This window comes from Rhinopithecus bieti, unplaced genomic scaffold, assembly GCF_001698545.2.
Source record: "Rhinopithecus bieti isolate Rb0 unplaced genomic scaffold, ASM169854v2 scaffold_15197, whole genome shotgun sequence".
In the NCBI taxonomy this organism is placed as follows: Eukaryota; Metazoa; Chordata; class Mammalia; order Primates; family Cercopithecidae; genus Rhinopithecus; species Rhinopithecus bieti.
This window is the reverse complement of record NW_016808366.1, coordinates 1,127,814-1,141,844: the sequence shown is the minus strand read 5'-3', so window position 1 is coordinate 1,141,844 and position 14,031 is coordinate 1,127,814. Positions and strand designations below refer to the sequence as shown.

General features: G+C 45.4%; 3 protein-coding genes across 8 annotated transcripts in view; 1 reads left to right on the top strand and 2 right to left on the bottom strand.

Annotated features, from left to right (window-relative positions):
* Positions 1 to 6,281, bottom strand: part of CNBD2 (cyclic nucleotide binding domain containing 2) — an 84,001-nt gene extending 77,720 nt beyond the window's left edge. For 2 of the 5 annotated variants that reach the window (XM_017886650.1, XM_017886653.1), the window contains exons 1-2: positions 6,135 to 6,281; positions 3,060 to 3,110 (exon numbers count right to left, since the gene is read on the bottom strand). In XM_017886650.1, the coding sequence (XP_017742139.1) occupies positions 3,060 to 3,110; positions 6,135 to 6,260 (177 nt within the window). In that variant the 5' untranslated portion in view covers positions 6,261 to 6,281. The remainder of the gene's footprint in view (positions 1 to 3,059; positions 3,111 to 6,134) is intronic. The other 3 variants (XM_017886651.1, XM_017886654.1, XM_017886657.1) reach the window with 2 other exon arrangements.
* SCAND1 (SCAN domain containing 1) lies at positions 6,233 to 7,217 on the top strand. The gene is given in 3 exon segments (XM_017886659.1): positions 6,233 to 6,354; positions 6,356 to 6,393; positions 6,502 to 7,217. Coding segments are annotated over 3 exon segments (729 nt in total). The 5' UTR covers positions 6,233 to 6,258; the 3' UTR covers positions 7,097 to 7,217.
* A 3,158-nt stretch (positions 7,218 to 10,375) lies between these two features.
* PHF20 (PHD finger protein 20) overlaps positions 10,376 to 14,031 on the bottom strand; it is a 189,067-nt gene continuing 185,411 nt past the window's right edge. For both annotated transcript variants that reach the window (XM_017886648.1, XM_017886649.1), the window contains one exon: positions 10,376 to 13,256. In XM_017886648.1, the coding sequence (XP_017742137.1) occupies positions 13,114 to 13,256 (143 nt within the window). In that variant the 3' untranslated portion in view covers positions 10,376 to 13,113. The remainder of the gene's footprint in view (positions 13,257 to 14,031) is intronic.

Here is a 14,031-nt window from a genome sequence, read left to right as displayed (position 1 = left end):
GGGAGGGGAGAGGAGAAGGGGAAGGGGAAGGGAGGGGAGAGGAGAAGGGGAAGGGGAAGGGAGGGGAGGGAAGGGGAGGGGAGAGGAGAGGAGAGGAGAAGATAGGAGGGAAGAGGAGGGAAGAGAAGGGAAAAGAAGGAAAGGGAAGAGGCATATGGCAGTGTAGAGACAGAGAAAGTGAGAGGTAGGGCCAGGCACGGCGGCTCACACCTGTAATCCCAGCACTTTGGGTGGCTAAGGCAGGAGGATTGTTTGGGCCCAGCAGTTTGAGGCCAGCCTGGGCAACATAGCGAGACCCTGTATCTACAAGAAAACACACACAAAAAAAATTAGTGAGGCATGGTGGCACGTGCCTGTCATCCCAGCTACTCATGAAGCTGAGGCAGGACAGTTTGAACCCAGGAGTTTGAAGCTGCAGTGAGCTAGGATTGCAACACTGCACTGAATTTTCTGAATAACTAATGACATTGAGCCTGGGTGACAGACTCTGTCAAATGAAATACTAAGTGCTGGTGAGGATGTAGAGCAACTACAACTCTCATTCATTGCTGGGCCCTGGATTCTACCCTGGCTAGTACTTCTACTTTCTGAACTTTAGTTTGCCAATCTGTGAACTAAAGGGGTTGTCCTAAGGTTCTATGAATCAAACACATGTTTATAGAAACAAAGGTGGCAATATGTAGCAAAATATTTCAATCAGTCCTCTACTGGGATTATAGCTTAAGGAAGTACTGGTATCCCTTACCATCCAAACTCTTGCTATCAGAATGCTTCCTTTTCAAACTCAGAAACCAAATAGATTTGATAGTAATAAGACACTTACAATTCGAAATCAGAAAAAGCTTTAAGCACTATATGATTATATTATTTTAATGAAAAATCAGAAATACTCTAAGTGTTCAGCAATAAAGCAATATTCTTTACAGTGCATCCAGACTAAGTCTCCTAAAACACAAATCTGATCACATCCCTCCCCTGCTTTAAGTCCTTCCATGGTTCCTACTGTCTATGTTAAATGTGGGTTTGAATCCCAATCTTGCCATGGACTGGCTGAACCTAGGAAAGTTCATTAATCTCTCTACACCTTAATTTCTCATCTGTAAATAAAGTATCACACATACACAGATGTTCAAGAATGACTAACTGACATGGTTTGGCTGTATCCGAACCCAAATCTCATCTTGAATTGTAGCTCTCAAAATTTCCACGTGTTGTGGGAAGGACCCAGTGGAAGATTGAATTCAATCATGGGGGCAGTTCCCTCATACTGTTCTCATGGTAGTGAATAAGTCTCACAAGATCTGATGGTTTTATAAGGGGAAACCCCTTTCACTTTGTTCTCATTCTCCCTGCCTGCCGCCATCCATGTAAGATGTGACTTGCTCCTCCTTGTCTTCCACCATGATTGTGAGGCCTCCCTAGCCATGTGGAGCTGTGAGTTCATTAAACCTCTTTCCTTTATAAATTACCCAGTCTTGGGTATGTCTTTATTAGCAGCGTGAGAACAGACTACTACACTAATAATAATATCAATGCCTATGCCTTTTAAAAATACTACATACTAGAACTTACACATTCAAGGAAGTATTATCTCTTCATAACCATCGTTTTAAAAAAATTACTAAGTATATACTCTGTGCCAAACCCTGCACCAGTTCCCTTACATATATTTCTCCTCATCGACTATTCAGAGCCATCCTGTGTGGTAGTTACTATTTCCAGGCTCAGAAAGATGATTACCCAAGGCCACATCATAAAACAACTCATAGCAGTTCTATTTGTAACAGCTCAAAGGTGGAAACAACCCAAATGTCCTTCAACGGATGGTTAACTATACCATGGTACATCTATACCATGGATTACTACTCAGCAATAAAAAGGACAAACTATTGACACAAGCAACCACTTGGGTGAATCTCCAGGGAATTGTGCCAAGTGGAAAGAGCCAAGCCCAAATGATTACACACTATATGATTCCAAGTATGTAACATTTTTGAAATAACAGAGTTATAGGCATGGAGAATAGATCAATGGTTGCCTGTGGTTAGGGATAGGGGAAGGGAAGATGAATGGATGCAATTCTAAAGAGACAGCACGAGGGATTTTTTGTGGTGATCAGACAGTTCTAGCTATTGTGGTAGTAGTTGCACGAATCCACACATGATACAATTGCATAGACCTACACACACACATACACACACAAATGCATGTATGTAAAACTGGGAAAATGTGAATAAAGTCTGTGGATTGTACCAATGTCAATTTCCTGGTTTTGATATTGTACTATAGCTATGCAAGATGTTACCATTAGAGAAAACTGAGTGAAGGGTACATGAAACCTCTCTGAACTACTTTTGCAACCTTCTATGAATCTGTAATTATTCCCAAATAAAAAACTTATTTTTTTGAGATGGAGTCTCATACTGCCACCCGGGCGGGAGTGTAGTGGCGTGATCTCAGCTCACTGCAACCTCTGCCTCCCGGGTTCAAGTGAGTCTCCTGCCTCAGCCTCCAAAGTAGCTGGGATTACAGGCACCCGCCACCACACACAGCTAATTTTTTGTATTTTTAGTAGAGATGGGATTTCACTATATTGGCCAGGCTGGTCTCAAACTCCTGACCTCGTGATCCACCTGCCTTGGCCTCCCAAAGTGCTGGGATTACAGGCGTGAACCATTGTGCTTGGCCAATAAAAAGCTTTTTAAAAGACGTATTCTCCAGTACGATGGCTCTGATAAAGAAGAAAATAAGTATTCAAGCTTCTTTTCCACAACCCTCAACAACAAAGTGCCATCAAAAGGCACTGAGGTCTCTGAAAGAGTCTGGGACTCATATGAGAGCTCTGCCTTCCCAGGGATGGTCTGCAATCCACATTTGTCCTCTTTCCTTTAACCAACACTGAGGCTGGCTAGGAGTCAGGCCTTGTATTGGAAGCTAAGTGATATGAGGTGAATGAGTTATGATCCCTTCCCAAGTGAACACCCAATCTAGGGATAAAAAGGCATAATAAGAATTTGGGCTAAAAGTAAAAAGATTTCTGTCCTCATGGAATCACTTACTAGCTTTCTTATTTTGGACCAATCCACCTTCTGGCATCTTGGCCTCTCAATCTGTAAAATTCAAAAGAATGAAATATAAATGTATATTTTAAACTTAATCTGGGACCCCTGGGAGGGTTCAAGGATATATGTAAATCACATGAAAGTAGATAACTGCATCCCTTTTCGAAGAAGAGGCATTACATATTTTTTTTTCAGACTCTGAGAATCTGAATGTTTTAACTTTTGTCATGGACATTTTCAAGCACATACAAAAGTAGAGTGTACATATTGCCAATCTTTCAAGTGATCCGCCCACTTCAGCCTTCCAAAGTGCTGAGATTACAGGCATGAGCCACCAAGCCTGGCTAATTTTTTTGTATTTTTAGTAGAGACGGGGTTTCATCATGTTGCCCAGGCTGGTCTTGAACTCCTGAGCTCAGGTGATTCGCCTACCTAGGTCTCCCAAAGTGCTGGGATTACAGGCATGAGCCACTGCACCCGGCCAACTACTGAGCCAATCTTGTTTCATTTATTCCCTCCACATTATTTATTATTTACTGCTGAATCACTTTAAAGCAGGCTTACTGGCCCATAAAGGGCTGGATTTTAAAATTCAATTTCTAAGGCCCCTTCCAGTCTAACATTCAATGATTCTAATAGATCTCTCAGGTCCCTCCTTCCATCTCTAATAATTCACGATTTCAGTAGGGATGGAAGAAATAAACTAGAGATCTAACATAACATTTCATGATATTCCAGGTGCCACAAAAGTTCATTCCCTTTCATGAGAAGAACTAAATTTTAAACATGGAATTCTAGGACATTTATGATTTAAACTCCACCAGTGTTCCAACCTCTCTCACCCCTTCTCCAGATCCCAATCACCTTCCCATATAGCCTGCAGTTTCTACAGTTTTGCTCCTACTCACTATGTGCCTTTGTACAGGCAGTACCTTCTACCTGGAATGTCCCTGAGCCCCACCCATTTTCTTCTTGAGTCTCAGCTTGAAGTCCCCTCCCCAGTGAAGACTTCTAGCACCTCCTGCCTCCACAGAAGGGTTTAGTGTGCTCCTTTAGCCCTGAACTGAGTACCTGTTGCCACACAGGGAATAGCACTGTTGGTCACTCTGGGCAGCAAACCCAACTACCAAGGGGCCAGACAGAAGTCAAGGTTTGAAGCCAGTAGGCATAACAAACACTAGGGCCCTGCTTTCTCACCTCTAAATAGAAAATAGAGAAAAATATCAGCTCTAAATAAAGCAACAACCTGAGAGCAACAGTAAATGCAAACAAAATTCTATTTCAGAGAACCATAGGGAATGGTGGAGATTGAGACCAAATGGGACAGAGTATCTTGTCTAAAGGAAGTCGTCTCTACTCAGTGTCAGTTGATTACTGACTGGCAGGAATTTGGGTCCAGTGTGGCCAGCTCTTCCATTTTTTCAGGAAAAACCAGATTTGCATGTGAAATCTCCCAATTTTTACATGTCAGCAACTAAAAAGCATTAAAGGCCCATTGCAATGACTTTCAAGGTTTTCAGGCTATGGAAATGATTTCATGAGGGTCCACTTCTACCCATCCAAAGGAAACATCCTATGGTAGGGACAAGTTTTATATCAGGGCTAACGGCGTGTTAATGGTTGTTAAACATGCTCCTCCATCCTGCACAGAGCTCAAAAGGACTACAAGTGTCATACAAAACCTTTCATATGAGGCCCTGTCCTTTCAGGGCCTCAGTTTCCCCTTCTGTAAAATGAGGATACAAACCCTATTTGTGGCCAGGCGCGGTGGCTCACGCCTGTAATCCCAAGCACTTTGGGAGGCTGAGGCGGGTGAATCACCTGAGGTCAAGAGTTCGAGACCAGCCTGGCCAACATGGTGAACCCCCATCTCTACCAAAAATACAAAATATTAGCCGGGCGTGGTGGTGGGCGCCTGTAATCCCAGCTACTCGGGAGGCTGAGGCAGAAGAATCACTTGAACCCGGTAGGCGGAGGACTCAGTCTCAAAAAAAAAAGAAAAAAGCAACAACAACTATTTGTGAGTCAGCTATCAGACAGAAAACCACCTGGCCGAAGGCTGTCAGGGCCACATGCTTCTACCTGCATCATCTCATTGAATTCTCAATGACCTCTGAGAGGTAAGTTCTATTACATCCACATTTTACTGTTAAGAAAACAGTAGCTCAGAGATAGCAAGCCCTACTTGCTATAATAAAAACAAGAGCAAACTTCTTAAAAGCCCTTTCTCTCCAAGGGCTTAACTTATTTAATCCTCCCAGCAACTCTGAGGTGGGTACCATCAAAGGGGATTCCACCAAGGCAAAAGGCAGTCTCACTCCAATCCTCTAACCCAAGGCTGCTCAACAGAAATATAACGTAAACCGCACATGCAATTTAAATGTTTTTTAGTAGCTGCATTTAAAAGTAAAACACAGGTGAAATTAATAACATTTTATTTGACCCAGTATATGCAAAACATATTACAACATGTAATCAGTATTAAAAAGTATTGAGGTATTTTACATTAGTTTTTTCGTATTAAGTCCCGTATTTTACAATTAAGCACATCTCAATTCGCTATATTTCGAGGGTTATCAACTAGCTCCGTTGCAAGAGCTCAGTCAACTCAGGCGGCCAGCGGCCACCATAAAGGGCAATGCATTTACAATTCACTTATTAAATCCTGAAGTTAACAGAACCCACAGAGCCTCCCTTCCTTTGGTTTCGGAGGACACGCGAAAAATAACAATAGCCAAGAGTTCTGGAGCATTTCCTTCGCGCCAGACGGTGTGTTGTAGTTTGTCATCCTCGCAGTAAGGCGGGTGCTATCGCCCTCCTAGTTTGACCAAGCGATAGGACTTTCTCCAGCCGGGCCCTTCCCGAGAGAACGAACGCCGTCCCGCTCCCCTGTTCGGATCACCGGCCGGGCGCCACCAGGACGAGCGCCGGCCAGCTGTCACCCTAATCATTCCCGAAGGAGGGGCCGTCACAGTTACAGCCCATCAGGGTCAATCAGGAGGGGCGCGCGCACGGAAAGGTCACCTGCAAGCCGAAGCGGCTCAAGAATAAGTTCCGGAACTTGAAGTTTACCTCGAAACATTCAGGCTCCTCCTCCGACTCCTCCTCGAACTTGCGCTCAGAGACGCCACCATTCGGAAGGAGCCCAAGCCACGCGCCGCTCGCCCTCCTGCACTGCGAGGGCAGCAGCCGCCTCATGCGACTCGAGAACGCTAGAGGGCGCCGCTTCCGAGAGCCCGCAAGCGGCTTCCGGGGGCTCGCGCGCCGACCTGGACGCAGAGAAGCCAGAGATTTTTCGTTTCCGGCTGCCGCAGGCGCTTCGCTGGTGCAGGTAAGCTACGCGCACTCTCTGCCAGTCCCGAGTCTGCCTCCCTCAGGGGTGGCGCGAGCTCTGCCCTTTAACCGGAAACGTCTCCCTGCTCACCCCGCCCGCGCGCAGACGCAGTGCTGAGCCCACAGCTACCGGACAAAGAGTGACGCCCAGAGCTGGAGTTATGGCGGCGACGGAGCCGATCTTGGGGGCCACTGGGAGTCCCGCGGCGGTGCCACCGGAGAAACCGGAAGGAGCCGGTTCGAACTCAGACCCTGAGCTTAACTCTGTGGGCTCCTCGCTGGCGAAGGCCTCACCGCCTGCCCCGGAGCTCTCCAGCCCCAACGCCGCGGTCCCCGAAGCCATCCCTACGCCCCGGGCTGCGGCCCCCGCGGCCCGGGAGTTGCCCCTCGGGCCAGCACCCGTGAGCGTCGCGCCTCAGGCCGAAGCCGAAGCGCGCTCCCCACCAGGCCCAGCCGGTTCTAGACTCGGCCCCGAGACGTTCCGCCAGCGTTTCCGGCAGTTCCGCTACCAGGACGCGGCGGGTCCCCGGGAGGCTTTCCGGCAGCTGCGGGAGCTGTCCCGCCAGTGGCTGCGGCCTGACATCCGCACCAAGGAGCAGATCGTGGAGATGCTGGTGCAAGAGCAGCTGCTCGCCATCCTGCCCGAGGCGGCTCGGGCCCGGCGGATCCGTCGCCGCACGGATGTGCGCATCACTGGTTGAGCGGTGGAACTGCGGGCGGCCAGGGCCGGGCGCTCTGTGTAGACTAGGGCCATGATCGGGTCCGGGGGCCTGAGCCTGGGAGCCCACTCCATGTTAATGAAAAATGAGTTTTGGCAGCGCCTGTGGTCTGGTGTGTCTCTTTCATTCGTTCTTTATTGGGTTTATTTTACCAAGCCTATTTACCACCGCCTTTCTGGCTGGTGCCGAAACGAAGTTGGGAGTCCCTAACAATAAGGCCTTCGTTGGCTATAGTGGGATCTTTTGATGTTGTCTGAAACTGGGTTATCCCCTCTACCACATATGGGAAGTTTTTCACCTGGGCTCCCAAGGACCCACTTGGGTTTCTTACACGCAAAATAGCTGGCTTTATTAAATGCTCGCTTAACTGGCTACCTCTATACCAATATGGGCACCAACTTGCACCTGCCCTTTGGGTACAGGCTTCCCAAAATGCCCAAGTTACTGAGCCATTTTAATGTGAAGTGTTTACTGCAAACCTTCACAGAGATAGGCTAGTTCCTGTGAGCTCCGGCTTATGCCGCCAGACTTGCTCAACTTCCTTGCCAAATTTTAGGCCTGTGGTAGGAATTAAGCAGAACTAGTTGAAATAATGGATTATTTACATTACTGGAGCTACTCATTTTAATGCTGGCTCCCTTTTGGTTTTTAAACTAGCATAATTGTTTACAAAAGAAAGAAAGAATTTGGCAAATAATGAGGACCTGTTCTGAAATCTTAAACCTAACTGTTTGCAGAGGCTTCTGCCCAACCAGGAAGGAGCTAGTTGGGGTCCATGGACAGCTTGGATTGGTCCCAGATAGGTCCTATTGCAGTGAGTGCCATTTGTTACTATAAGGAAGGCCAGACTTGTCTTCCTTGCACTGCTCTCAACAATCAAAATCAGCCTGCAGTTTACACCAGAAAGCATGAGTGAGACTGGGCTGGGAAGTTGGTGAGGGGCATTTTGCTTTTGCATATTAAAGACAAATTGAGAAGTATCTTTGCATTCTTGGGATTTCTTGGCAGAGTTTGCACCTGCCTCCCTGGAAAAAGATAGTTGCTCAGAAGGTAAGAACAGGCTTCTTTAAAAGGTAATGTTTAAAGAAGATTAAGAATAGGTGAAGGACAAGTGCGGTGACTCGCGCCTATAATCCCAGCACTGTGGAAGGCAGAGGCGGTGGATCACTTGAGGTCAGGAGTTCGAGACCAGCTTGAACAACATAGTGAAACCCCCATCTCTACTAAAAATACAAAATTATCTGGGTGTAGTGGCACATGCCTGTAATCCCAGCACTTTGGGAGGCCAAGGCGGGCGGATCACTTGAGGTCAGGAGCTTGAGACCAGCCTGACCAACATGGTGAAACCCCCATCTCTACTAAAAATATGAAATTAGCCAGGCATGGTGGTGCATGCCTATAATCCCAGCTACTTGGGAGGCTGGGGCAGGAGAATCACTCGAAACTGGGAGGCGGAGGTTGCAGTGAGCGGTGATCGTGCCATTGCACTGCAGCCTGGGCAACAAGAGTGAAACTCCATCTCAAAAAAAAAAAAAAGATGAAGAACTTTATACAGTCATGCGTCCCTTAATGGGGATGCATTCTGAAAGATGAGCCCTTAGGCAGTTTTACTGTGTGAGCCTCATAGAGTGCACTTATGTAAACTAGATGGTATAACCTATACACACCTAGGCATTGTGATAGAGCCTGCTGCTCCTAGGCTACAAGCCTGTACAGCATGTGACTGTACTGAACACTATAGGGAGTTGTAACAATGGTATTTGTGTGTCTATATATAGAAAAGTTTCAGTAAAAATATATAATAGGCTGGGCGCGGTGGCTCACGCCTGTAATCCCAGCACTTTGGGAGACCGAGGTGAGCAGATCACAAGGTCAGGAGTTTGAGACCAGCGTGGCCATCATGGTGAAACCACGTCTCTACTAAAAATACAAGAATTAGCTGGGCATGGTTGCGGGCACCTGTAATTCTAGCTCGGGAGGCTGAGGCAGGAGAATTGTTTGAACCTGGGAGGCGAAGGTTGCAGTGAGCTGAGATTGCGCCATTGCACACCAGTCTAGGCAACAGGTGAGGCTCCGTCTCAAAAAAAAAAAAATGTGTGTGTGTGTGTGTGTGTATATATATATATATATATATATATACACACACACATGTATGTAGAGATTGCGGGACTGGACGTTGTTCTGGCTGGGTAAGTGATGAGTGAATGTGAAGATCTAGGACGTTACTGTACGCTACTCCAGAATTTATATAAACACCGAACACATTGACTAAATTTTTTTTTTTGAGACAGGATCTCACTTTGTTGCCCAGGCTGGAGTACAGAGGCACAATCTAGGTTCATTGTGACTTCTGGCTCCCAGGCCCAGGTGATCCTCCTGCCTCAGACTCCCAAGTACCTAGGAATACAGGCGCCTGCCACCATGCCCAGCTAATTTTTGTAGAGATGGGGTTTCACCATGTTGCCCAGGCTGGTCACTACTAAACTGATTTAAACTTTCTTTCTACAATAATAAATTAGCCTTAGTTCATGATAACTTTTTGTTTTTCGTTTTGTTGAGACAGAGTTTCACTCTGTTGCCCAGGCTGGAGTGCAGTGTAGGATCTCAGCTCACTGCTACCTCCTCCTCCCAGGTTCAAGCGATTCTCCTACCTCAGCCTCCTGAGTAGCTGGGACTACAGGCATGCGCCACCATGCTAATTTTTGTATTCTTAGTAGAGATGGGGTTTTGCTATGTTGGCCAGGCCAGTCTTGAACTCCTGACCGCAGGTGATCTGGCCACCTTGGCCTCCCAAAGTGCTGGGGTTACAAGCGTGAGCGACAGCACCCAGCCTTTTATTTAGAGACAGGGTCTCCAGCCTCAGCCTCCCTAAGTGGTAGGATTACAGCTGAGGCACCCTGCGTGACCAACCTTTTTACTTTGTAAGCTTTTAAATTTTAACTTTGACTTCTGTAATAACACTTTGTGTTTACACACATGGTACAACTATACAAATATATTTTCTTTATATCCTTATTCTATGAGTTTTTTTCTAGTTTAATTTTTTAAATATATATTTTACTTTTTAGGTTTTTGTTAAACACTAAGACAAATCCACACATTAGCCGAGGCCTATGCAGTAGGACCATCAGGACATCACTAAGTGATAGGAATTTTTCGGCTCCATTATAATCTTATGGGACCATCCTGTGTATGGGGTCCATGGTTGACAGAAACATTATGTGATGCATGACTGTAACTCAACAATATGTAACTGAAACATAGCAACAAGAACCTGTTTTATTTTCCAAATACAGATACAGAAGTTTGCGTGTTTTGCAAATATTGCTTCAAAGCAACATTTCTATATACAGCGCCTTCTGTTCTAATAGCGCGTAAACATAGGTATGTATCCACAGTGCAATGTTGGCTCATCAAGGATCCACCTTGCATATACTTACCACTTAAAGAAACAAAATGATTAGTCAAAGCGGAACTATTTTTGTCAAGGTAATTTTTTATAGGTGGATAGTTTTTCTCAAAAGACAAAACTTAGGTAGTGCACATACTTCTTTTTTTTCTTTTTCTTTTTTTTTTTTTGAGACGGAGTCTTGTAGTTGTCACCCAGGCTGGAGTGCAAAGGCACGATCTCGGCGGCTCACTGCAACCTCCGCCTCCCAGGTTCCAGCAGTTCTCCTGCTTCAGCCTCCCGAGTAGCTGAGATTACAGGCGCCCGCCACCACGCCCGGCTAATTTTTGTATTTTTAGTAGAGACGGGGTTTCACCCTGTTGGCCAGGCTGGTCTCAAACTCCTGACCTCAAGTGATCCACCCACCTCGGCCTCCCAAAGTGCTGGGATTACAGGCGTGAGCCACCGCACCCGGCTGGTAGTGCACATATTTCTAAATGGTAACAGCAATGTTTGCAAATAATGGTTTCCAGTGCTCCAACTTAGGATTAATTCACCTTGACCCAGGAACTGGGAATGGAGCCCCTCAACATGGCTTTAAATTAGGGAAGCACACTGAGGTTACAAGAACTTGGGGAATCTTCTCTGCTTCCCTAAAGTCACAACGAATGAAATGAGATTACTTCCTTTACCAAAAACTTAAACAATAAACCCAATAATGGCCAGTCGGCAAAATTAGGGCAATTCAGTTTCTGCTTCCGTTGTTGAACAAGACATGAAATTGACTACATTAAAAGTTACAGCTTCCACAGATGTGATTAAAAGTCAAATGTATTTTCAGAAAAGAAATATCAGTAATCTAATAATACAACAATCATCACACCTCACAGTTGTGGCTACAGAAAGCCATCCTGTTTCTTCCCTTTTCAGACTGCATAACAACTCTTACAGTGCAGCTGTCTGAACATACATGCCATGCATGCCTGTGCATTTCTTCCCACGCCAGAAATACCAACGTTAGCAGTGAGAAACAGCCTCTTGTAGAGGAATCGTCAGTTATAGATGTTATAGCCACATGTATTTTCTCTGATGGATCAGCTATAGCAGATCAGCTTATACTTGTCCTATAATTCATTATATATCAAATGGTGAGCAAATCACTAGACAGAACATTCCCTGAAATAGATTTTAGTACAGAGGCCTGAATTCATGTCCACAATGACCTGTGCTTAACTATTCCAAAGGTCGCTAAAGATACTGTTACTACTATTGAGATATTACTGGCTACTTCACGTTTACATAGTAAATGTTTGCAGCATATAACATTACAGACTCATAAACCCATAATTAACTTATAAGAGTTAATGGACAACTGTGCTTTGATTTTTGCCTTTAGTGATAAGTGATAAGAAAACGAAGTAGCGAAATGGGTCACTCCTCAAAGCATGGAACATTTTAACTTTGCCTAGTAAGGAAAAACAAAACAAAATATAGCAATTACATGTGGAACCGTAACCTGCAAAAGTAACACAAATATTGTCTCAGAAGGTACAAATAGGTTGTACCTGGACCGTAAGCAGCATAATCACCTTGATCTCACAAAATAATACAAACAGGAAATTTAAAATGTTAAAGTATAGTAACAAAATAATTCTGAAAACACTGACTACTGAAAATACCCTTCAGGAAGGAGAAAAGCGGCACATGTATAATTTGAAGTTTGTTTACAACAATATAAAATAAGGTAATTCCCCAAACCACATTCTTTGTAACAAATCTTTACAGTGAAAGAGTTTGAAATTTTGGGAAAAATTTTTGGACATTAAATAGAACGGGGAAGCTGTCAATATTAAGAAATGGGTAGAAAATGCTGTCCTTTGGGTTCCAGACCCTGCCTGCTTCAGTTTGGAATTCCTCCTAGATTCTTATTACTGTGAGATTCTAGTTCTTCCATAGGCTGTATGGGCTCTGCTACAAAAGCCATGACCCAGCCAGCTCTGGGGTGAAAGCATACAAACTTGTCCCCAGTACCATGAAGTCATGCAAGAGATGTGGTGAGAAAAGTGAAGAGTCCTAAGGAGAAAGCAGGGCAGCCAAGACTCTGCTCCTTCCCAACCTCCACAGCGTGGTGAGCTCACAACATTCCCATGAAGCTAGAAAAGGAAAATGATGTCTGCTGCCCAAACACCATGCCAGGAAGAAACCAGGGAGTTGGCATGTGCCCCAACCTGACAGAAAAGTCAATTAAATAAACTGCAAATTGAATTTACAACTGTCTCCAACTAAACTTTTTTGGCTCTCATTCCATTTATCATCAGTGGCACGATTTCAAGTGAAGTTTGTGCAAAAAGACTCCCTTCATTCAATGATGTGCACAGAAGAAGGGAATCCCGAGTCTATTTGCTACCTTTATGGTAGGCTTCGAGATCAGAGTGTCCTCCCACAGCCAAAATGGCCTCTTTGTCCAATGTCCATCACACTCCTGGCCCAGATCCCTGAAGTCAGTCAGTGTCACGTGCATTCAGCATGCTAGGTTTATTTATTTAAATATGCGAAGCTCCTCCTGCAGGTGCCCCAGGATTGTGCTCCCATGAGTTTTGGGTGCCCAGTTTCATGTTGAGCAACAGAGGGCGATCTGCTGCACCTTGCCCAGGTCCGTCAGCAGCTGCTTGATACAATGCTTGAGCTGCGGAAGCCTGGCCAGTGGCTCAGGGGGCTCCAGTTCCCCAGTGTAGTCCAGCCAGCTCTCCAACACTGTCGGCAGAAGAGAGAAATGAGACCCAGTGAGCTCCCAACACTTGATTTGCAAGAACATCAGCAAGCGTTTCAGCACCTTATTCCATCAGACCATTCATGGGCAAGGGAGGAAGGGCCATTTCAGCCAACACTGTGTCAACACCTGCTCTACAAAGTGGTACTCCCAGGACAAAACTCAAATGCTTTAGAGCAACACAGTCCAAAAGAACTTTCTGCAATGATGGAAATGGTGCAAGTCTGTGTCATCCAATATAGTAGCCACTAGCCATATGCAGCTATTGAGCGCTGGAAAATTGCTAGTGCAACTGAGGAACTGAATTTTAAATTTTATTCAATTTTGGTTAAACAGCCACACATTGCCAGAGGCCACTGTTACCAGAGTCTAGGAGTCTCGGAAGGAAGCACCTTTCTGAGTGTTACTACTCACTCTTTAAAAAGCTTTCCCAGTCGGGCGCGGTGGCACGTGCCTATAATCCCAGCACTTTGGGAGGTCAAGGCAGGCACATCACAAGGTCAAGAGATCGAGAGTATCTTGGCCAACGTGGTGAAACCCCATCTCCAATAAAAATACAAAAATTAGCCAGGCATGGCGGCACGTGCCTGTAGTCCCAGCTACTCGGGAGGCTGAGGCAGGAGAATTGCTTGAACCCAGGAGGCAGAGGTTGCAGTGAGCCGAGATCACGCCACTGCACTCCAGCCTGGCAACAAAGCGAGACTCCATCTCAAAAAAATAAAAAATAAAAATAAATAAATAAATAAAATAAAAAATAAA